At 42.4% G+C, this 25,395-nt stretch overlaps 1 protein-coding gene across 2 annotated transcripts in view; it reads right to left on the minus strand.

The window, feature by feature from the left end:
- Nucleotides 1-25,395, minus strand: part of SLC27A1 (solute carrier family 27 member 1) — a 41,691-nt gene that overhangs the window by 10,953 nt on the left and 5,343 nt on the right. For both annotated transcript variants that reach the window (XM_066614846.1, XM_066614845.1), the window contains exons 2-9: nucleotides 19,864-20,031; nucleotides 12,978-13,372; nucleotides 7,983-8,144; nucleotides 7,486-7,555; nucleotides 5,798-5,889; nucleotides 5,554-5,663; nucleotides 2,560-2,769; nucleotides 1,404-1,530 (exon numbers count right to left, since the gene is read on the minus strand). In XM_066614846.1, coding sequence (XP_066470943.1) covers nucleotides 1,404-1,530; nucleotides 2,560-2,769; nucleotides 5,554-5,663; nucleotides 5,798-5,889; nucleotides 7,486-7,555; nucleotides 7,983-8,144; nucleotides 12,978-13,372; nucleotides 19,864-20,030 — 1,333 coding nt within the window. In that variant the 5' untranslated portion in view covers nucleotide 20,031. The remainder of the gene's footprint in view (nucleotides 1-1,403; nucleotides 1,531-2,559; nucleotides 2,770-5,553; nucleotides 5,664-5,797; nucleotides 5,890-7,485; nucleotides 7,556-7,982; nucleotides 8,145-12,977; nucleotides 13,373-19,863; nucleotides 20,032-25,395) is intronic.

Consider the following 25,395-nt stretch of genomic DNA (forward strand, 5'->3'; position numbering starts at 1 on the left):
TTATAAATCAGGCAGCAGCCTCTAAAAAGTTTGGGAAACATTGCAATATAGTAATATATATAGTAATACCTACTTTAATGCCAGAAAGGGACAACATCTTAAGTAAGTTTAACAAGGATATGATCCCTCACCCAGCTTCAATCCTTGGTGTACCCAAGAAGGGCTGGAATTTCAAGTAAAAGTCCCCAATTTAGAAGCTAAATATGTGTTTTCAGAGGGTTTTGTTACCATTTTAACCAGAAAACCTAGCATTTATTAGATGGAGAATACTTTTAGTCAGTTTGTATCACTCGCTCCCTCATTCGAGACTGAAGGTTGCCAATACTAATACTAAATTAAAACATGTTGTCATGAAACATTGTACATCATGTGTGACAATTCTATGTAAAGGTTAAATGTCTTTAAGATAAGCATGGTGACAAATCACAACAACAACAATTGATGGTAACAAAATCCTAGAGTTGCTCAATTGTATTCACTTGTGACAGGGTTAGAGTTAAAATATGAAAAAACATTTTCTTGTTAAAATCTCTTACATGGCATGCTTAAAGTACTAGGTTTCTATCAGAATTCCTCCAAACCTGAGTTCTTCAGGGTATGGGCTGTACTACTTTCCTGGGTTTCATAAGCATCTGTATATTGCAGACATTATTAGAAATAATAATTGTTTCTAACGAATGCATTCTTCTTATATGACTGAACATGGTATATATTGCAGTGCTATGGGAATAAGGACTATTCATGGAGTTCGGTTAATATTTCATTTTTTAAAAGCCAACTACGTATTTATTACATAGCCTTTATCATGTCTGATAAATATGCCACCTACTTGCCTTGGTTGTGATGCATGACCAATACATCACTTACTGCCTAGTGGTCAGACGATTGTCCATTTAAAGATTATAGTGGTTATATTTATGAAATAGCAGAAATGGAGATTTTAACAGAAAGAATGAAAATGAGAAATTTAGGTAGAGTAAGAAGATATCGGATAGATAACTTTAGTTAAACAATATTGACTGTTTAGATAAATCATTAATTATTACACTGACAAACATGATAACTTTTGTATTGATGAGTATTTTTCTTTTCAGTCGTTGTGGATTTCTTTTTTTGGAACAATGCATGTTGTAATCTATGGCCAATACCCCCATGTGTAATCAGTATAGTCCCAGCCCCAAGTCTAACCCATTTTCTTCACCCGTATCTGTAATAAATAAATAAACTTTGTACAAAAATTAAAAAATTATTGTGGTTATATAGTGCTCAGGTTATTAATTTTTCCACAGAGGGGAGGGGAAAAGATTAGAGACAACATTGGGCAGAACCTATATTCTACATGTAGAGAACACTACCCCCAATACAATTACAGTTGAGGTATAAAGTTTCATATTAACATTTACCTGGGCGGCAGGAAATACAAAGCCCATCTGCACCTCGTATCATCTCCATTGTATCCTCATTTACTTTCACCAAACGGATAGGATACACATTGGGCAAAATCCGACTATTGAAGCCACAGGCACCAACCTATCAAAAGATGGATAAAAAAGAAACTAAGGGCGCAATCCTAACCCACTTTGGGCAGTGCAGCTCTGAGGTCAGGGATCAAACATTCCCTTACTTTGAGAAGACCTCCGTGAGTGCCCCCCAACTGCAGGATGCAGCACACGTCTCATTGGCACTTCCTTGTCAGTGCTGGAAAGTTGGTTAGGATTTGGGCCTAAGAGTACAGTGGGTCACTTGCCAAGATGACCAGTATGCAAGTCTCTTTGTGCATATTTTAGCCATCAGGACTACCCTGATAGAGAATTAATTATCCAAATGCAGTCCATAAATAAGACAGACTTGATAAATGTATACCAGTCAGGATCAAAAAGCATGAATCAAATAAGCTGGATGGGGATAGGCAAAATAGGCCAGTGAAGATGATCCTTTTTTACTTCAGCTTACAAACTGCTCTCAGTGCTAGTATAACTCACTCTATGAAGAAATTTTCCCATTTGTCCCTCACTCCTTCAGTGACACAAGCTGTTTCACTTTCCCCCGCAAGGCAAAGTGGGTTGAGGGCAGGGTAACAGTAACTTGTCATGACTTTTGGCCTCCAGCCTGGTGCTAAAACAGGACAGGTTTCTTAGTTCAAGATGATTCAAAAATGGGATGAGTGGAGGAGGAAAGTTACTACCAAGCAATGCGCTTTGAAATAGAGAACACATGGAAGTGTGGACAAACATCAGCTTCTGCAAACAGGTTGCAGGGCACTACCCATACATGAATTTGTTCAGTAAACAGATTAGCAAGAAGCATCTCAAAGTTTGCCTTCCACCAACATTGGGCGCAATCCTAATCCCTTATGTCAGTGCTTTCCAGCACTGACTTAAGGGCAATGCAGGTCTGAACATTCCCTTACTTTGAGGAGGCCTCCGTGAGTGACACCCAACTACAGGATGCAGCACACGCCCCATTGGCACTGCTATGCCAGTGCTGGAAAGTACTGACATAAGTGGTTAGGATTACGCCCTTTGCCACATAAATTGCCATGGCAGCCCCTTCAAGTACCTTTCCATCCAGATTAGCGATGCTACAGTTACATTCTGTGGCCCCATAAAACTCCCCAATTTGTTTAATGCGGAAGCGTTGGGTGAAGTCCTCCCATATGGTAGGCCTCAAGCCATTTCCTATTGCCAGCCGCACTTGGTGCTGTGTTTCTGCTTCCCGCACGGGTTGATTCAGAAGATATCTACAGATTTCCCCAATGTACTGGATAATCTAGAGAGGAGAAACAAAATAGAACGGATATAAGGAACTAACCTGGCATAAGTCTAATGGGAACTGAGTCAAGATACCAATCTTAAACCTGGGTCAGAATTTTTTAAGACGTGGAGGAAAAGGACTCTGTTTCATTGGTATATTTTTGCTCTCAAAGAAAAAATATAGGTACAAATTAATTGTGAAACAAAAATATACAGGCACTAATTGTGTAAGGAAAATATTCATTCCACTTTATGAAACAATGTTATAGAAGTCAATTAGCTAACAAAATGCCAAGGTTTCCTCATTTGAATTTGATTCAGATAAGAAGAAGTTTGGTATCAGTCAATAACAATAAGGTCAGGGCACCTTTTCAAGTTGATAAAAAGATTTTCAGAAAATTGTGACTTATTTTTTAACACAAGTACACTTACAAAGTTGTATGTGGCAGGTATCTCAGAAGAGGCATCTTCCCCTATGCTGACATAGAGAATGCCTCTTTCGAGATGACACCGCACATCTTAAAAACAGAGAAACATTTTTTGTCTGCAGAACTATGATTTTAGTCATATGGAAATGTATGTATATTTCAGCAATTAAAATTTGTATGACTAAGATTTCTTCAAATGCATGATAGTCTTCATTTTGGGGGCCCTTGAAAGTCAGGAAAAATAACACAAGAAAGGAAATAGAAACAGCGCTACACACTCACTCAAAAGTTCCATATTTGCCCTCAACTGAATCTTTTGCACTGCAATGCTTAGAGCTCATGTGAACAAACATACATATTGATCCATTTTTGCACTAGAACACTTACAAATGCAGCATTCCTTTTTCATAAGAACACTTTCAAAAAGACTATCCCCAATATGACATCTGTGTTGGAATAATTACGCAAGAGGATTGTACACTGTACATCCCTGGAAACAACTCAAGCAGCATTTTTAGCCTACAGAAATGGTTTTTAGCCTAGTCTAGACTAGCCTCCCAAACACTGGCAAAGATCTGAAAGAATCAAAAAGAGCACTGGGTTTTCCAAACAAGCAAACCATTCGTCTACTTAAACAATTTTTACAAAATCACAAAGAAATGGGCAAGTGACTACTGACAAGCCTGAGATCACAGAGAAGCAGGGAGCCATTAGTTATTTGATTTTTCTATGTAAATCACTTTGTGAACTTTTAGTTGAAAAGCGGTATATAAATACTGTTATTATTTTATTATTACTTTATTATAATAATAACTCTCTTTCAGGGGCTCAGTTCCACATAAATATGTACAGGATTTTAGCCTTAGTCTGTCTCTTCAAGAGGAAATGAAGCCCAGCATGGCAAGCAAGCACTAAGAGTAGAGGTCAACCTAAGGAATTAGTGCTTGACATAAACCTCCAAAGGGCAAGATGGAAGTGAAGAAATCAAACCAGTGTTGATGAGTGTCACATAAGACATTCACAAGCAGCAGCAGTGTCTAGGTCCAATTTGTTTTTTCTCTCCTTAGGCTGGTGTATGTTACCCAAAATAACCCTGTCTGGAATGGGGAGGCAGAAGGCCAAGGGATTCCCTGTCGAAATCTTCCTTTGCAATGCAGACCTGTCACCAAGAAGCATGGGAAGCTACCAGCAGAGTACTGAACATACACTACTGCAACACAAAGAAACAAACAACTCTGTTCTCTGAATTCAGTGTTACACTTCTAACACAGATAAGAGAATAATGACAGTCTCCACTTGTCCCTGCTTGAAGACAACTGTGCTGCAAGGCAAGGTGAGGTTATTGCCTAAGACGAGAGATTCTTGGGTGCCATTAAGAGAAGCAAGGTAGGAAACAGATCTGATCCATGCCCCACAATTCATTTGGAGGCACAGGGAGGTGCCATTCAGGTTTTCCCGCCTCAAGCATTTTTCTGGATAGCATTATTGTTGTGTTATCCTTGAAAGCAGGGGTCTCCAAACTTTTTGGACAGAGGGCCGCATGAAATATCTGGCGCAGTGCTGAGGGCTGGAAAAAAATTTAAATATAAAATTTAAATAAATAAGAGATGGAATTTAGATGAGTGAATAAATGAATGAGTGGGCTCATTCACTCAGCCTCTCTGGCTCTCAGAACACACTCCACATGCAATCAGAGCACAGGTCTGGTCATGTTCAGTGGAGTGGACCAGAGGCTTTCAGGGGACAAGAGGCTGGCCGTGGGCCAGATAGAGGCTTGCTGCAGGACGCATCTGGCCCCCGGGCCAGGGTTTGGAGATCCCTGCTTTAAAGTTTAACTGCTTCTGTAGCATCTGCAAGTTTCCACTGAAGTTTAATGACTCCTTATCCCTATTCTTCTCGCAGTGAGGACTTTTTTGGGGTGAAAACCAAGTGTGACTATCCAAGGTGCCCCTACAAAGAGCAATGGTGAGTGGGGGACTGAAGTTTATAAAGGGAGCTTACCCAGCGAGTTCTGCTCAGGAGAACAAAACTTTGGCTCTAGAAACATCTGCACAGCTTAATGTTTCAGCATCAATTGTTACCTAGATGACAGTTACCTATTGTTTCTAGATTTTCTAAATCCAGTTCAAACATAAAATGAAAAGCAGGTAGCTTAAAAGATGCTTGTGGGTTCTTAGGAAAGCCTTGGAAAACATGACGCTGAGAACTCACAGAATTCATTTCCAGTTTAGCATCTTTGCAACATTTCATTTCCCACCCATCTCTGGTCTTCTTGCCCTTTTTGACTTGTAGCAGACCCTCCCCACCAATGCATTTGCTCCCACCTCCTACAAACTGTAGCACCTACAAGCAGAGTTTGGGGCTCTCCTTACTGTGCACTTGTATTTCACACAGTCATCCCAGAAGCGACTGGCAGAGAATTTCTTCCTAATCACTACAGTCAGACCATGGATCAGACACTGGCCAGCACCCATGATATTCCCTAAGTGGAAAGAAAAAAGAAAAGAGGGTATCAGTAGGGAAAACTGTTGGGCTTCAGAAAACCATCCATTTTGACATCAGAGTGCCACTGACAAAACCAAAGCCCAGTAACAAGCACCAACAACTTCTACCTACCTGCTGAATGGTACAATGGTAGACAGTTATAGATTATGTCCTTGGAAGTCATTCTGTAGGCATAGTAACCAAAAGCTGCTATTCGGTAGTATCTGCATAGAAACAAGGAACATGTAAGAACGCAGGTCACAAAGTTCTTCCTGGATTTGCCAAACAAAGGCTAGGGTTTGGCAAAAGCATCTTCACTAGATAACCAAGGACTACCTCCAGCTTAACTGAAGAATTTTTAAAGCAATTACACAAGCAGATTCACATAACATTACATGAAGACTGCAACATGCCCCAAATATATCTGATGGGCAGGACCTTAAATTCTGGTTCATAAATATAGCTCAGGAAATGTTGGGGTGGGGCAAGTGAGAATAATGCTACATACACAATGATCTTAAATGCAGCCATCTGTATGATTGCTTAAAAGCAGCATACTGAAACTTTTCCATCTCTCGAGCCCTTTACACTTCTAAATGGAATCTTTATGCCAATAAAGGTATCAATCAATCAATCTAAATGGAATCTTGGGGAGCCCCGCTAGCACAAGCGTAGTCTCGGGAGCCCCAAACCGCTGGCACATGCAGAGTGGCATATGGCAGCTACCTATGGTGTGCTTGCAGAGCCCCTGAATGGGTCTCAGGGAGCCCAAGGATTCTAAGAGCACGCTTTGAGAAATGCTGCTTTCAAGAGTCCATCCACAAACTTCAAAATGGCTCCAAGGGATGGGTGGTGGTGACAGTGACAGAATGAAATTCTCTCCAAGGCTGCAACCCCATGCACAGTTGCCTGAGTATAAGCCCAATTAAACACAATGGGACATTTATGACTAAACATATGTAGAATTTTGCTGTCAGGAAGCCCTGTTTAAATAGTTAACAAGCTCACCCCCCCCCCAATAAAAAATAATGTCAGTTTCACTTGGAACTTTTTCAGTTTTAACTCCCCCCTCCTATCAATTTCTTCAGATGCCTCCCTCCATTCAATTATCAGCCCCTTATGGCTTCTTACTTTCTCCCTGGGAGGAGAACTACAGACCACAATCAAACCATCTGGACAAAACAAGATCTTTGCCAAGTTTCTTTTTCAGCAACCAGAATCTAGCTGTAACTCTTCCTTGCATCCTTGCACTGTCAATTCCTTTTGAAAGCTACAATGACTAGAAACAAAGCCAGCTGTAAGTAGCTGATGTCCCCTCCCCCAGAACAGTTGCATCCCCAGCATCACCCGCCCCCAGCTATTCTCCACGCAAACATGTGTCCAACATTAATTCTTTCTGGCTGCAAGCAGAATATTAACTGGGTAAACCATAGCTCTCCCCTTGTTTTCTCATGCCCTTTCCATCTCAATCATGCAAATATTGCTCAAGCAATGGAAATTGAGGAGGAATGCCACACACATCTCCCATTTCCTGGGCTGGCATCCTTGGTGCAGAAGTTCTGTATGCAGGGACATGCTTCATGACTCCTACCATAATTCAATCATTCTAAAGAGATGGGGATGGAGGACACAATATGCCCTCATCAGGGAAGTCAGTTTCAAAGACCAGCTACCTACCATCACAACAGCCCCACTTTCTAGTGGAACCTCACTAATCTTTATATACCTGGTCAAAAAATTTCCACAAACGAAAAACACAAACAAGGAACACTGGCAGATGAAGACCACATGACAAGGATGAATGTGCTGATGCTTCTCACCTACTGTGTACTACGATGGCAGCTTTGGGCATACCAGTTGTGCCTGAGGTATAGATGTAGAACAGCCGATCTAGGGAGAGAAAACAGAAGTTGGGCATAAGGTAGCAGTTCAGCTCCAGTTTGTTATTTCTGCCCAACTTGGCAGTCTACCTATCCTGCCAGTGGCTGCTCTGAAAGCACAGGATGAGCGAAGACCTCCATTCCAGTAAATTCCACCAGTAATGGCACACAGCCTGCATTGGCAAAGGTAGTTTTGCTCTTTGAGCCAAGCACATGACCCTGAGGGTAGAAACTTCATCTCCAGTTCTTCCTGGAACTAGGCCAGAAGCTGAACCAGGGCATTTCATAACATGAATGTGGGAGAAAGGTCACGTAAAACCTGGGCCTGAAACAGGCTGCAGGATGAGAAAGGAAAATGAATTGCTGACATCCTACTGGAACCTGCAGGCAAATGTGTGATTCATTGGGCAAAAGCAAGAGTTTGCAAGGAAACGTACCATCTAATCCCTTAGCCGAAACCTGAGCTGGAGGAGATTTTGATGCCATGGCCAGAAGAGGGTCCAGGTGTTGGGAATCTGGAGGAACAGACTCACAGCTGAAATCTCCAGAACAGAACTTGATCATATTTCTCCCAAGCATGCCATTCACTTCAGATACAGCTGCAACACAAAGAGCACCTATTAAACAAAGCTCTCACTTCTTATGCTTTCCTGTTTTCCATTTGATGTTTGTAGCCATTTCAGAACAAATTATCTAGGAATAAATGAAACACCCACCAGCTGTAGTTTAGAACCTACCAAAACAACAGATATTCAAATTATGCTAACTGCATGCAAAAAGAGATGCAAGTTAGTCATGCTCTCTGCCCAATAATTTTCCAATTTAATCTCCTCCCTCACAACATCTGGAAAATGCACCTGGAGGTCACACCCTCTCTTTGCAAAGTTCTCCCTAGGGAGGTTCATCTAGCACAGAGCTGTCTTTTTTGTGCCAGTAGAAGACCTTTCAAATCTACTCGATTTTATTCTAGCATGCTGTTGTCTTCATTGGTTTGACTCTACTATATTTTTGTGTATTACTCTGAGCTATTCTGAACGACAAATTCAGTGAATGACACAATAGAAAAGCAACACATGCAGCACACCATAGCATGCAGGCATTTTTCGTTTATGTTATTTTAATTACAAATATTTTTAACTTCTTACTGGTAATCAACACCATTCAAAGCAGTACGGTACTGCTAGTGCTATACTGAAGCTAAATATCCCAGGGACAAGAGAGCGAGGAACACTGCTGCTGGTAAGCTCTTAAGTGCATACCCTTTCCACAGTGCATGCTGCCTCTGCTTCCAGGCCACATCAAGTCCCTCACCACTTCCCCAAACACAATTGTAAAAATTCCTAATTTTCCACTATTTTCCATCCATTATGGACCTCTCTATCACCTTAGAGCAGTGTTTCTCAAACTGTGGGTCAGGACTCACTAGGTGGGTTGCGAGCCAATTTCAGGTGGGTCCCCGTTCATTTCAATATTTTATTTTTAATACGTGAGACTTAATGCTACCATGGTATATAACTGCACTTGGGGAAGTACAGGCCTGTTAAAAGGCCTGTACTTTTAACAAGCTACTATGCATATTCTTTTAACAATGATAGTCAATGGGACTTACTCCTGGGTAAGTATGGGTAGGATTGCAAAAAATATTCCTGCTTGATGATGTCACTTCCAGTCATGACATCACTTCCGGTGGGCCTTGACAGATTCTCATTCTAAAATGTGGGTCCCGGAGCTAAATGTGTGAGAACCACTGCCTTAGAGCAGGGGTGCTCACACTTTTTTGGCTCGAGAGCTACTTTGAAACCCAGCAAGGCCCGGAGATCTACCAGTTTTTTTACAATGTTCACGCCATCATAACATATAACATATGTGTACAATGTATGTTGGTGTACCTTGCATAACCGCATGAGCCAATATTGCACAACACAACATAATTAACTATAAACATTTTTGTAATTACTTGAGTTTACTTTGATGACTTGCACTGAAGTGAAACAGCCAAGGATGCATAGTCCAGACAGTAGCTGCTGACAGCCAGCCTCAAGCACACTTCCAAATGTTTATCAGTCATGGTGGAACTTAATGATCTTCATGTAGGAAAAGGCTGACTCACATAAATAAGTGGAGCCCTTCCTGCCTCAGGTGCTCTTATATCCCTGAGGGCCCTATTGCCTTCAAGTGGCTGCAGCTGTGCAGCACACTCTGCTGGATGCCCAGGCCTTACCCTTAAAGGGGCCACTGCTGACACCACATCTACCTCCTCACCAGATCTTCCTCGATTCCAGTACAAGTGGGGGGGGGCAGATCTCTATACAGACCAGTGCAAAAACAGGGGAAAGGTGTGGGGGAGGGAAGATCTCTATATAGACATCACAGCAAGACCAGTGCAAAACCCCTTGCACACAGAACCAACAGATGGAAGTTGGGGGGGGGGGCAGATCTCCATACATACCAGTGCAAAAACAGGGGAAAGGTAAGTCAGCCCCAGTAGAGTCAACGGGGCTCATTCCCAGGGATGCATGGACGGGAGAGAAGCCTGCCAGCGGCTCCTCTCCAGGTCTACTCACGAGTCAGCCCCAGTAGTGTCAAAGGGGCTCACTCCCAGGAATGCGTGGACAGGAGAGAAGCCTGCGATCGACTCATTTTGCCTTGGGGCGACCAGTCGATCGCGATCGACGTATTGAGCACCCCTGCCTTAGAGGCTTCTGTGATGCCTCCACTTCAATGGAGCTGCTCAGTCACCCAGATGCAGTAGTCATTGTTCCCTTGTTCTTATCTTTTTCTTCCCCAGTTGATCACTAAACAAAGTACCTGGCTTTGAGCCTGCTTACTGAACCATAAAGCCTATCTGGTTTCCAAGTGTAGGGAAAATTAAGAACTCTTAATTCAATAACTCTTAATTTTAATTTTAATAAATGTACCACCACCAATATCCAAGCCCACAGGCTAAACAGGATTAATGCCCACATACTTAATGTTTAAAACACACACATACACCCCAAGGTCACACATCCTACTTTGAGCATTTGCCCAGTTCTGATGTCAGAAGAACCTGATGCTTCACAAGGGACATTGCCAACTCACCTTACTGCAAATGTGGGTGCCAGAAGCACCTTGGAACAGGGTAGAGATTGTACAGTAGCCCTTGGTATCAGCAGGGGATCTGTTCCAGGACTTGCCATGGATCCCAAATTCTACAGATAATGAAATCCATGGGGGCCTCACACAATGTAATTACTTACCTGGGGGCCACATGTGGCCTCCTGGCCTCCTCAGAAACCTCCTGTACATGACTGGAAGGCACTTCCAGTTTGTGCTGGTAAACCAGAAATGCCTTCCTGTTGCATCTGGGAGGCCTTCTGAGGTGGCCAGGAGCAACCTCCAGAGAACTGGGTGCAGCCCCATAAGAAATTGCAGCATCTGGGAGATCCTCTGAGGCCCTCCAGCTGCAGGGCCAGCATCCACATATATTCAAATCAACGGATGCTGAGCCTGTGGATAAGGAAGGCCCACTGTACCCTATAAGCTGAATTCTTTTATTTTCTGCTTGCCTTTTAGAATTGTTGCCAATCATTGCCACCCCTCTTTTTTTGTCTCTTTTGGTCAGACCACCCATACTTTACCCTTATAGTTTCCCTCTCCTTGTCTTTATATTTTATGGTCTTTCGTTACACTTTTTATTGTTTCATCTGTGCCCAGTTCTATAGCAGCTGACACCCAGCCAAGCCAGATTGGGGCAACTTCCCTTCAGCGTAACCAATGGGAAAGTAAGGACTGCGCTCAGGTGGCCAAAGAAACACAGTTGTGGAAGAACTTGTGGGGTGAGCCTGATCCACTCATGAGGAATAAGATTTCTTGTGCCCCACCCCAGTTGCTGGGGCAACTAGAGAGCAGGAAGGAGAATCAGCAAGGCAGGAAGGTCAGAACTGGCACAACTGGAACTGGGAGGTATGAAAGACAAACCATTAATGTGCTGACGGGGAGAGGCAGGGGAAGGGCAGACTAGCGAAGAGCTTGGCAAATGGAGGCTCAGTGAAGCTGCCTTGCAGAGAGGAAGATAACAAAGGCAACTCAACTCCCTCCCCTGTCAGAGAATCTGAAGTACTATGGGAAGAGGGACTTCTCTAGAGGCCGTGACCATAGGATGCACAAAGCCTCCATTCTTTGGCCCCATTGTTAAAAGGGGAAACTCCTTTCCCTTCAGTTGGACAGTAACCAACTGAGGAAGTACAGCAGCAATTTTCAGCCCTTTTCATCTCATGGCATAATGGCAAGGCACTAAAACTATCAGGGCACACTATCAGTCTTTTAAGAATATATTTTTTCATGATTTCTGTTGTCTCATCTTCTTCTGCAACAGTTAATTCTGCTGACTTGCATGCATTTGAACAGTCCAAGAAATGAAAGGAAATACTCATCAATGTTTAACTCAGCAGTGACAAACTGTGAAAATCAACAAGATTATTTTTCCAGGCTCCCAATGTAACTAAGCGCTTCCAAAAAGCCACAACCATGCCTCTTTTGTGTTTTTGATTGATCTGCTTGGCTGCCACTCATTTCTGGACTTCAGTTGGTGTATATTAAATAATCCTGCCTTTCTATGGTTGGGTGGGAAGCTTGGCACTGCTGAGCTACCTGGAGTTTCACTCAGGCTTGGAAATAACATGGTGAGGCAAAGAAGCCACACAAGTCAAAACTTGTGCATGTTCTTTTTTTAGGGAAGGTCACAAAATACTAATATAAGTACTAATAAGTGACCCTCCCCCAAACTCCTGCGGACCATTCATGGCACACCAATGTGCTGTGACACAGAAAATCACTGGTGTAGAGGCATGTGAGGCAGGAACCCTCATGCTGCAATTCAGAAGTGGGGAGTCTCAGTTTGCTGAAGAGGGTGTGGGTTGTGTCATCTCCCATACTGCCCACATTCCACTAATGTATGAGTAAGGGAAAGCACCAGATTTGGGGGTTCTTAACCTAGGTGGGAGTTTTTCCCAAGATGGCCTCTTTCTGCCTGGGCTCTCTAGTTTATGCTGCAACCACCCAAAGTTATTTCCCCTGTTCATCCTTTTAATTACGTAAACTGGGAATGAAGTGGGGAACAGGGAGGTGGGTGCTGGTCTCCAACTGCCTGCCCTGCCCTCTAACCACCTCCAACCATCCACATGGGGCATGAACAGATACAAAATCCTGCTTCCAGCACTAAGAATAATTGCGGCACAGCTTTGAGATGAGCTGTTTCATGATAGATCACCCAATTCAAGATGTGGCAATTTATCCCAGTTCTAATACAGATCTTCCATCAGGCACCAAGCAAGCCACTTACAGCTATTTCCCTTGAGAGAAATTACTCCTCCTCACAATGGTAAGTTTTTCCTGAACAGCAACAGAGAAAATGCTCAAGGAGTCACTACCCAAACCCACAGGAGTCCCACCTGCAGACAGCTCCCCGCCAAAGATGATGGCTTTTGCCCCAGAGGTCTTCACGCAGTAACTCAGAGAATCAAGACGCAGGTTGAAGTTGATGAGAGCTCCCTCAATGCCCACTTTGGCCATCCCAAGCCAGAAGCCCACAAATTCAGGACGACTCTCCATAAATATTGCAATGACATCACCTAAGCGAAAACCCTGCTGATAAAAAAAGTTGGCCACGGCATTGGAATATTCATCCAAACGCCGGAATGTCCATTTATCATCAGTGGCCTCATAGATCAAGGCCACTTTATCAGGATGTCGGCGGACCACATTCTGGAATATCTTGGGGACGTTGCTCTTGGCTTTCCGGTGATGGTACAATTCATATTTGACTTGTAGAAGTACTGACAGCCCCCTGAAACAAAGAAAAAATAATAATCTGTTACTATAACTCCAAAATGCAATGTTCCCAACTCTGAGAGGAAGGACAGCAATGCAATCATCTTGGAGTTGTCTCATTCAAATCCCCGTCCTTCAAAAGGCAGAGCTATCACATACATTATACACTACTACTTCAGTACATGAGCTGCTTATGTTGTGCCAGGCCCATAGGTAGGGCTCTACATACTGCGTGCTAAAAAATAAATCTCCGTTCAGACAATGCAAATTCCACACCAAGAAAAGTTCTCTGCATAGAGTAGGTACATTTGCATGATTTTTCTTTTGGGGAGGAAGCCATTTTGCACAATTTATTCTGGGTATGCTAGTAATAGCAAGGAACAAGGATTTGGATTCTAAGGACTTGAACATGAAGTTCCATTTCCTGCCATTCTAGCTTATAAGCATTCACTGCTCGGTTTTCTATGAATAAGACTCAGTTTTCCTCTGTAAAAGCAGAGAATATTATTGTATAATTCTGTGCATATTCACCCCAAAGCAAGTCCCACTTATTTCAACAGGATTAATTCCCTAGAGCAGTGGTTCTCAAACTCCCATGTAGAGTTTTTGAACCATTAAGTCTTTGCAGGGGTGGGAGGGGGGAAGGCAGCAGCGCGAACCTCAGGATAGCCACTGCCATGGACTAAAGGGTTTTTTCTTCAACTTACCCCCCTTTGCACCGCCTCTGCTGCAGGGCTACCCGCATCTTGGAAGGTTAAAAAAAATGATCACGACCCACTTCCAGTTTTGTGACTGCAACCCAGACGTTGGTCGCGGTCACATTTTTTAAACATTCTAAAATGGAGAGCCCTGCAGAGGCTGGCACAAGGGGGGGTAAGTTGAAGAAAAAGCCCCTCTTGGGCTAGTGGGTCATGAGCAGCATAGAATTGCAGCCAGAGCCATGTAAAACAAAAAAAATGCCCTAGTCAGAGTGGCATTCTAGGACTCCAAGAGGCATACTGAACATTATTTGTACTTGAGAAAAAAATAGTTAAAGAGCAACTTTATATATTTGCTACAAGTGCTTCCTAACACCTCCCCCAGCCCAGCACCCATTTTGGGATGCTAAGAAGCAATAATCTGTGGTCTCTTACCATGAGGTACTATAAATGTGATGCTGACAGCAAGCAGTAACTGCAGTTAATACATATTTAACATAATGTGTAAACTTAATCACATTGTTTCGAAGGAGACCAAATATAAAATGTCTCCACAACAAAGTTTCCAGGATATATTATTTACATAATGCTTTTCAACCAAAAAAAGTACAGGGGGGCCCCCTATCTGCAGATTCTGTATCAACAGATCAGGTCCAGACCCTCCCACGTGCACCCTCTTTTGAACTCTGCAGAGCTGAGCCATCCACGGCCTCTGCCAAGCTCAGAGTGAGCTTTAAATCTCAAATCATGTGACTTCTGGAAGTGACATTTTTAATGCCTTGTAAGGCATTAGGAGGCCCAGGGAAGCACTTCATGCCACTACCAGTTTCTCCATGAAACCAGAGGTCACGTGATTTGAGCCCTAAACTCAGTCTGAGCCTAGCAGAGGCCATGGATAGATGTCCACGGCCTCTGCTGAACTCAGAAGCCCCTCCGGAGGCAAGGGGAACAGATCTCCTTTCGCTTTCAGAGCAAGGCAGCCTCCAGACCGCAGGGATGGGCGTTCGCCCATAGCTGCGATTTCAGCTATCCATGGGTGATTCTGGATACTTGTGTTGTGCTGTGTCAGCATGTCCACTGCCTACAGCACCCTCTGGAAGATCACTGTTCTACACGACAGGTAGCTATAATTGTGCTCAGAAACCTTTTACTATCTCTTCCCCCCATATCACATTCTCTTTGGCTTCAGTGGCTAGCAGCTGGGGTAGAAGAACAGGAATCCCTAAAATCCTTCCCTACAAGCCCCCCCTTACCTTTTTCTGATTTCTCCTGGGTGCACCAAACACACTTCACATGCAGCCACCATGAATGCTAAATGTACTGCATTCAGTTATTAGGAGGTCAAAGAAATGTATCCCTATTATTTCTCCATGTGCACTATTTTTACCTTTGTTCCTTCATAATAAAACAATCTTTACTCTCAGTCTCCTCTTTAAGCAAATGGTTATTTCTTTGCATTACACTGTCTTGTTATCTAGCCTAAGATACTAGCCAAAGAAACACACAATCTATTTATTACAGAAACCCTCCTATTTATTTGTTTGTTCTGATAATAAGACAAGATGTGATTGGTTATTTAGCACTATCAACATGCACAATATTTTCCAGCTGAAGACAAGGACCTGTCGCAAGATTGCTTTGCTCTTTCAGCTGTTTTCAGTTATACCCGCATTTCAAATTTTGTCCACTTGCTTTCTTCTTTTATCCGATTTCATCCAATCTTCCATTATGTTTGTATGTTTATTTAGGATTTGTATGCATTTTGTATGTGTTACATAGTTAATTTCTGTTTTTTTGCAGGCCAAAATAAATTTGCACGCTAAATAACGCTATTCTTTTACATTCATCCATTTTTAAAATTTCATCTATGCTCTAACCCCTAGCCCAGTGATTTTCAATCTTTTTCATCTCACAGCACACTGACAAGGCATTAAAATGGTCATGGCACACCACCAGGTTATTGACAATTAATAAGGCACACCATGCTACCAGTGGGAGCTCACACCTCCCATTGGCCCTATTAATAAATAACCTTCCACCAAATTCCTGTGGCACACCCGTGGACTACTCACGGCACATCAGTGCGCCACGGCACAGTGGTTGAAAATGGCTACCCTAGCCTAAAGTGCAAAGTACTGCTGTATCCAAAATAAATGTGTGGGAAACAGTAACTCACAGTTGAACTGTCTTGCCTACTGGCAATTGAATGCCTTACAAAAACAGAACAAGAGAATCTTTGCAGGGAGACAGCAGAAACCACATGTGTGTAACCATCATGTGATATATTACAGAACACATTGTCTTCATTTTGTGTACATTCTGATGAATGTAGCAAATGAATCAGTAAGGGGAGTAGAGGGTGCAGAGAACACTTTGCAACCCAAATCCTGCATTTCCAATTCCAGCTGTATTTGAAAGTAGAGAGAAGCAAGCAAAATTAACCCATTCATTAAAAAGTCTATGCTTAGCCCTTTAGCATCCCTAAAGTCAATTCAAAACAAACGGAAATTGCAACTACTTCAGGTGGTTTCGCAGAGAATATTTGGAAATATTCATGTCATCCATGCTCTAGTACAGTGGTTCTCAAACTTTTAGCACCATGACGCACTCACTTTTTAGAATGAGAATCTGTCAAGACCCACCAGAAGTGATATCATCAAGCAGGAAGAGTTTTAACAATCCTAGACAGCAATCCTTCTCACTCTTATCTAGGAGTGTCCCATTTGCTATCACTGTTAAAAGCATATACAGAGCAGATCAGAGTACAGATCTGTAACATTTCCCCAAATACAGTCACATGCCATGATAGCATCAAGTCTAATATATTAAAAATAAAATATTGAAATGAATATGGACCCATCTGAAATTGGTTCACGACCCACCTAGTGAGTCCGGACCCACAGTTTGAGAAACATTGCTCTAGTAACATCCTCTTTGGATTGCAGAGGGCAAAATATTATGATACATTTTGGTTTCGTTATTCTGGCTGCCGCTGGTCACCAGTTTGCTTCCAGGCACAAAGAGCTGGTTATGACCTTTGAAGTTCTAAACCCTCCAAGTCCAAGGTTCTTGGACCACCTTTCTCTATACGTCCCCAATGCCCAAAGATATTTTGGAGAGGACCTCTTGCATATCCCGTTGTCGTCTGGGATGCCAGGTCAGGGATCTTGTTAGTACAAATGAAGAAATCTATTTAACTGCCCAGACCTTTTTTGATCTTTTAATTTTTACACTGCTTATTAACTTAGTCTGGCTAATTTTTTTAATTGTACCAATTTTATTGTTTTATTGCTTCTAACTCTTACCTTATAGCTCTGAGGGCCTTTTGCTTGAAAAATGGGATAAGATGCCTGCAAAAAATGTGGACAAGACTTGGGCAAAAGCATTATGTTGTCTCTATGGGCATAAATATGTGGGCATTTACTGATAAATATTAATAAATATGCAGGCATCAAGCCTCTAGCAAAAATGCCCCATTTTAAGCAAGTGTATTGAAAAGAGAATTCAATGGACTTACTCCCAAGTATATGTGTGCAGGATTGCAGCCTACTAGTGTAATCTTCTAAATAAACATGCAAAAGACAATACCACTATATTTTATGGGGCTTCTTCCCAGGTAAATGTTCATAGGATTGCTGCTTAAGACTGATTTGTCAATTTACTAGTTAGACTTTTGATCTAAAGCAGACCCTAGAGGCAGCTTGAATCACAACACTCTGGAATTGAGAAAAAGTATTGCAAAGAACTACAGATAGCTATAATTTAAGATTTAAAAGTTGGGATATTAGGGTAAGATTTCCGGTGAGGGCAACTGATCTTTTTGCTAGCCAAACTAGGAAGAATGACATTCACTGTAATGGACAGTTGAGTTCAATGTGGGCATCCCATTTTGGACTCAAGAGACAGGTAATAAAAATGTCACAGATCAAGACAGAGAACAGTTGAACTGCACTTAACAGATCTTATCTCCCCAGATAACACTAATTATAACCTTCTTTTGACTCCTGATCAAAGAAAGGTTCAGAAAACTCCCAGGTTATACTACCACTACAAAAAAGTGGCAATCTAAGAATCATCCCTTCCTGACAGAATCATCCCTCCCAACTATGACTGCCCAATGCAAGAGCTGTGGGGGGGGGGGGAGAAGAGTGGTTTAGTAATAGGCTGCTGGCATTTTGCCAAATGAGGTTGGCCTGTCACAGTGACCCTACCCCAAACTCTGCCAGAAAAGGAACAAAAGAGTCTTTTCAAGCATTAGCTGCACTTTCCATATTCTTAAGGGGGGCTTTATTCTCTGCCAGTAGTTCTCACTTGCCATGCAGTTGGGAGGAAGTTGAGACCCAGAGGGCAGTGACAGCCACTGTAAGAAGTGAAGCAGCATTTGTGAGGGCAGAAGCCCTAAATACTTGGACAACAAAGGAGCTTCAAAAATGCATGAACTTGCAGAAAATAAACTCCAGTATCAATTACAGAGTAGAACACACATAAGGGAGTTTAGGGCCATGTCACACATTTCAAATTTCCAACATGGAAACCGCATCTATTTAATAAATATCGTGAAACTCCTATACAAATCATCTGCATTCAGATTTCATGCAACTTCCTATGAATGTGCAATTTCTACACAGGAAACACTGGCCCTTAAGGAGTGTTTTTCTTCACATTCTTGTTTGTATTTTGTAGCATATGTGCAGTTTCTTTCCCAATGAGGTAAGTCGGGAACTAGTGACTGACCTTGGGCAAGCTGCATAGGTGAGCAAAATTTGAACTGGTGTCTCTGTTATATGTTGTGCTGGGATTCTTTTTTCTTTGTAACAGATATTGTTTGTTTTATTTTTTTAAAAGAAAACACCCTCAAAGTGCTGGAATTTTATGGAGAGAACAGAAGAGGGGGCACTTAGCCCTTCTTGTATATTTTAACTTATAGAAAAAACAAAAGCTTGGGAAAAGTGATCATTCTATTCCCTATGCCTCTTTGGCTATAATTACCAAACCAAGGGCTCAAATGACCAAGAGCCCAATCTTATACAACTTTCCAGTGCCGATGCAGCCGCAACATAGCCCCCAGTTAAGGGAACAAATGTTCCCTTACCTTAAGGAGGCCTCCACGATTGTCCTCCCCCTGCAGGATGCAGTGCACACCCTATTGGCACACCTGCATTTGCACTGGAAAGATGGAAAGAATTGGGCCCTTAAATTTCTAACAAGCCTATACCAAGAACATAATGTAGTTTTGGTATTCCTAGATTATAATTCATATATTTCAACATAAACAGTAGCCTTGGGGCTTTTGGAGGGGCCACGTCTTTAAGATGTGTAGGAACACCATGATACACAGCTTCTAAAGCAGTTTGGCAAATGCTTTAGAGGTTGTTTGCTACATTTCAAAATAGCATTTCCTTTAGCACACATGAGGCAGACAACTCAGCCATGTCCCTGGATAAACTCCTGAAGCTATCTCAAGCTCCTGAAGCCTGGCTCCTATGACACATATGTACACCACACTTAACAGAACAAGAGAAGATTTAGTACAAGTTATATCTTGATATCTTAACAGCAAGAAAGTCAATTTACTACAAGCTATTGCTCCACATTCTTTTAGGTCACGCTAACAAACTCCTGGGGTGGCGGGAGGAAGGAGACATAGCAAGGATGCAATTGTCATCAGTGTACTTGTACATGGCAGAGATCACAACCTTAAGCCCATTAGAGTCTTCAGCACTGAGGCAGGTATGTTTGAGCGACTCTCTTACTGTTTATGGCAACAACAAAACCGACACATTACCACATAAGAGAAAGTTGTACTTACAGGAGATCTCTCAGGGCTGTCTTAAAGATGATCCGGAGAAATCTCCAGCCACCGCTACCAATGTAAATGCCCAAAGCAGCTGCAAAGCTCCATGACCAGGGCACTCCAAAAAACCGCATGAGACCCAGCGAGCCAAGTGAAGCAGTACACACCCCAAGCATGTGCATTCTGGAGAAAGAATGAGAAGCTTTAGTGGGACTATTTATCTATCAATTTATAGTTGATTCTCAGTTCACACACACACGAGAGAGAGAGAGAATGAAATTTGCAGTCGGATCTCACAAGATCTTTGGACATGACTGGAAGTGACGGTCATGTCTGGATGATTTCTGAGGCACGCACAGGGAGGTTGTGTGCAGCCTCCCCATGTCTCAGAAGGCCTACCGCAGCCTTCAGAAAGGCACTTCCAGTTTAGCAAAAGCACTAGAAGTGCCTTTCTGATGGCTCTGGCAGGCCTTCAGAGGCATGGGAAGGCCACACTCAACCTCCCCGCGCCTCAGAAGAGCTCCCAGACACAATCTCCATTTGCCTCCAGGAAGTCCTCCAAAGTCCATCACAGACTTGCGATGCACAGCAAGTCAAATCCATGGATTGCAAACTCATGGATGATGTGGTCTTCAACCTTCTTTTGTTCAACGACCCCAAATAAATAAATAAAATATGAGACTGGGGACCAGCCCCCCCCAGGACCCTATCCATTCACTCCCTACCCCCGTTGCTGCCCAACCCCTGCCCCTTTTACACCTTCCCAGCAATGTTCACTGTAACCAAATATTCTTAGCAGAGAGAGAAGAAAAAGTTACCATGAAGGCTGGCACTAGTGAAAGCATAGAAAGCATAGAAATTTAGCACAATTGCTAAGAACCTGAGCAAGACTGGGACACAATCTCCTGGTATCTGAGGTGGTACACTAGATGCCTCCCCTGGCAGTGATGGTGCTCTCCTGGTGGAGCACCTGACAGTGCTCTAGTCTAGTGCTCTTCAACCTTTTTCATTCATGTAAGTTGTGGAGACCTCACAACTGAGGCTTCATGACCCCATTGGGGTTCCTACCCCAAGGTTGAAGAATGTTGAGCTAGTGACAAATAATGTTTTTATTCGACATGGGTTTAGCACCAAAGGTTAGTGCAACACAATGCAGAGATGACAAGTGCCTTACAGGTTGGACAAAACAGGACAGCAGCGAGAAATGGCAGAGGGCAAGTGTTTTCAGGGGCAACAGAAATTGCACAACTGCTAAAATAGATGAGGAAAGACTTTCCAGGAAAAGTTATGCTACTGTAATGTAGCTTATACATACCCTCCATGGAAGATCAGCCAGTAACTTCAGCTGATTTAAGAAGTGGTAGCCCACACACCTCTTGAAAAGTAAAAGCCACTGCAGGAACACTATACCTATGCCTTCAAGTCGAAGTTGCTGGATTTGACCTAGAAACCCTGAAGCCAGAATCCATTAATCCAAGATCAACCAAGACCACCACTTAGAAACACCATCTTTTACTGGGTGCCCTTTTGGTTCAGGGAACCATTTATTTATTGGGCAGTTCAATCCTAGCTTGTGCTGGAACAAGCAGGCCAAGTGACCTATGCTGTATCCAGCACAAGTCAGATGCCAGCTGGAGCGCAAGTCAGGGTAAGAGGATTTTTCCCCTTTACCTCTTGTTGCACGCTAGCCACCCCTATGGGGCTTTTCTGATTAGCACCAGCAAATTTGCTGCAATGGCTGAGGGAACGAGGAGGGGCGTTCTTGGATGTGGAGAGGGCAGACCAGGAAGTGGATCTGGGCCAGGAAGGGGTGGAATCGGCCACAACACTTTAGGCACCCCGCAAGTTGGGGTTCGGGGTGCAGCATAAGGTGCATCAGGGAGCATACAAGAAGAGACCTGCATCCTGATGCCAGTCAGCACAAGATTAGTCGCAAACATGCTTTATGGCACATTTATGATACTCCCAGCGCAGGGTACTTGCACCATTCAAGCACATCTTCTGGATTGCACTCTAAGTTTCTCTGTAAAACTTTTAGAACTTTTTTTTTGTTGAAAAGCAGAGTATTCTTAATAATAATACTCTGCATACCAAGTTCTGACACAAAGGATGTATAGAGAGGAATTTTCAGCAACAGCCCCTAACATAAGTTGTAGAGAACCACCAAAATTCAAGCCCAAATAGTGTTTTAAAATGTGAAGAATTTTTAAAATTATTTTTCTTGCTAGAGCCAGCATCAGAATTTTAGCATCAGATATATTTTATCCATTTTTAGTTGGTATCACACATGCACATGAGAACACTCTCTCTCTCTCTCTCTCTCTCTCTCTTTGTAATCATCCTGATCTGAGCATTCAATTTTGGATAGGTTGCACATTAAAACAAAAAGGTACAAGGTATTTGAAAGCAGAGAAGGGACTCAGGGCCCAATCCTATCCAACTTTCCAGCTCTGATGCAGCCACAATGAAGCCCATAGTAAGAGAACAAATGTTTCCAAACCTTGAGGAGGCCTCTGTGACTGCCCCCCACTACAGGATTCAGTGAATGCCCCAATGGCATGGCTGCACCGACACTGGAAAATTGGATACGATTGGGCCCTTACTTAATAGAAAATTGGAGCAGCTTGCTACCGATACAGGGAACAACATGGTAGAAAGATAAAAGGAAATAAAGCAGAATCAAAGATTTTGCTTGAAAGCAATAAACTCCAACACTTTCAGGTTTTCCTGTGTAGACAAAGGCCACAATCACATACATTATTAAGGACCCAATCCTATCCAATTTTCCAGTGCTGGTGCAACTGTGCCAATGGGGCATGCACTGGATCTTGTGGTGGAGCAGCAGTCACAGAGGCCTCCTTAAGGCATGGAAACATTTGTTCACTTTCCTTGAGGCTGCATTGCGGCTGCACCAGTGTTGGAAAATTGGATAGGACTTGGTCCTAAGTCCTTTAACAATCATTCAGAAAATTCCACTAGCACACATTAACATAGTTCACAAGTTATGTTTTTCCTGCTTTAGATAATAATAATAATAATAATACAGGTATTTATATACCGCCTTTCTTGGTCTTTATTCAAGACTTTATTCAAGGCGGTTTACATAGGCAGGCTTATTAAATCCCCATAGGGATTTTTACAATTGAAAGAAGGTTCTATCTTTCAAGAAACCACAACATTCAGATGTTTCTTTCTTGCTCTGGTCGCACATTCTGGCCTCCATCCTCCCACGCTCAGAGCAGATGGAATAACTCAGCTCAGCTTGTCAGCTGCTTCAAGGTCGCACGGTGCCGGTGGCCTCGAACAGCAGCCGCTGCAACCGCACTTGCTCGAAGGAGTGGAAGCCTCTTAGAGCCCTGAAGTGTCTTTTGAATGGAGTCCAGCAGCTGCATAGCTGCCTTTGTAGAGCTAAAGCTGCGCAGCATCTCTTTACCCACAGTGGCCTAGTGGTTAAAGTATGTGTAAGTAAGTTTTTTGCCCACTTCAGTCTCAACACAAGTTCGAATCCCAACCAGAGACTGAACAGGCCACTAAGTGAAAACAAGAACATTACAATTGGAAATGAATGATATTATAATGATATTATAAATTGAAAAAAATCTAATGGAGAAGAAAACAAGAACATTACAAACAAATTACACAGAACAACCACAACACAATCACAGAGGCCAGGATAAAACAGAGAAAAAACTCAGGCTACAATACTATGCACACTTACCTGGGCCTAAACAATACAAATTTGAATCACGGCCAGAGACTGAACAAGCCACCAAGTAAAAACACTGAATTAAATAAGAAATTAAACTGAAAAAAATCAAAATAGAGAAGAAAACAAGAACATTATGATTGAATGATACGATAAATTGAAAAAAATCAAAACAGAGAAAAAAACTAGAGCATTGTAGAGAAGAAAACAAAAACATTATGATTGAATGATACGATATGATACGATAAATTGATACAATACATACGATTGAATGATAAGAATGATACGATAAATTGAAAAAAATCAGAATAGAGAAGAAAACTAGAACATTACGAAAAAGCAAAACAAAGAAAGACAGAACAAAATCTCAAGCCACTCTCATCACAGATATGCCTCCATCATAAACCACAACACAATCACAGTGGCGAGGATAAGACAGAGAAAAAACTCAGGCTACAATGCTATGCACACTTAACTGGGATACCTACAATCATCATGTGAACAAGACATGGGAGAAAAACACAAATGATCCCCATACAAAATACAGCAAACACACCACATTAACAACCAAGACACGAAGGAACTATAGTTAAACTATGGTTTAAACAAGGTAGATGCCAACATATACCCTCCAGCTAACACTAGAAAATGCACCCTACCCAACTCTCTACCTTCCTATCATAAACACTGCCCAGTGACAAGTCAAGACTCCAATGCATCCTCATGAGTGCATGGTTGACAATAGCCTGATATCGTGTACAGCTCCCAGCCATTTCCGCCTTAGCTAGCTAGTCAGTCCACAACCATTTCATTCAGTATGGCAAGCTGATAACCTCCAGGGAAAGCCTTGTCAGTTTCACCAATTGTGCTATATTTCTCAAAAATCAAGTAGTATTACTTTCAGGCACCTGCTCTTCTGTACAGATATGCCCTTTTCTCCATTCCCCCCCAAAAAGGCACCTGCGAAATTGATGAGACTCCCCAAACTCTACCCACCTTGGCAGTTTTATAAGTGAAGGAAGAGGTGAAGTGTTGGTAGAAAGAAGAGACCAAGCTTTTTTTCCATGGAAAAAGAGAGGAACAACTGGGAAAGAAGATCCCAATTGTTAATAATAACCAAAAAGATTATTCTGTTACAGGAAGAAATGATTAAAATATGTTAAAAGCCTTTCGCAAAATTCTTTGGGCAAATACAACAAAGGTGTGGGAGAAATGGATGGTGAAAGATTAAAAATGCACTTTAGGTACAATGCATCTGCTCACAGGTGACCAAAACATGCAGGAAAGTTGAAATATGTTTATAAATCCACCCTCTTACATGGCTATCACATGATTTTTAATCTAGTACAAGCGTATTTAAAACTGTGTTCCTCTCTGTCACACATGCACCCTAACAGCAGGAAAAAGGCTCAAAAGAGCTTTTAGGGGCACATGTGAAATCTGTCCAAGACATGCCAAGATCATGTGGCTGAAAGTTAAAGACTAAGGAGATTAAACATGCCGGATATTTTCTGGATGCATTCTAGTTGCTTAATACAATCATGAAAATATGCTGTTATAACTAAGTAGCATCTTTACACAGTTACACTAATACTAATGGGCTGCCATTACTTGGGCTGCCAGAACTACTGTTTGGCAGCACAAGGTCCTTTACAGCTGACACAAAACCCGACATGCCATTTAGAGTGACCTTAGCCAAGCAGCAGCAACCAACAGCAGCAATTACTGGCTACTTGTTTTTAAATCAGAGCAGGGGATGGGGAGAGGAGAGGAAGAGACCAGAGTGAGAAGGAGTGGAATCAGCAGCACTGCCATCTTATCCCTCTTCCCGGCCTCGATCC

The sequence above is a fragment of the Tiliqua scincoides genome, chromosome 2 (genome assembly GCF_035046505.1).
Source record: "Tiliqua scincoides isolate rTilSci1 chromosome 2, rTilSci1.hap2, whole genome shotgun sequence".
NCBI classification, from domain to species: Eukaryota; Metazoa; Chordata; class Lepidosauria; order Squamata; family Scincidae; genus Tiliqua; species Tiliqua scincoides.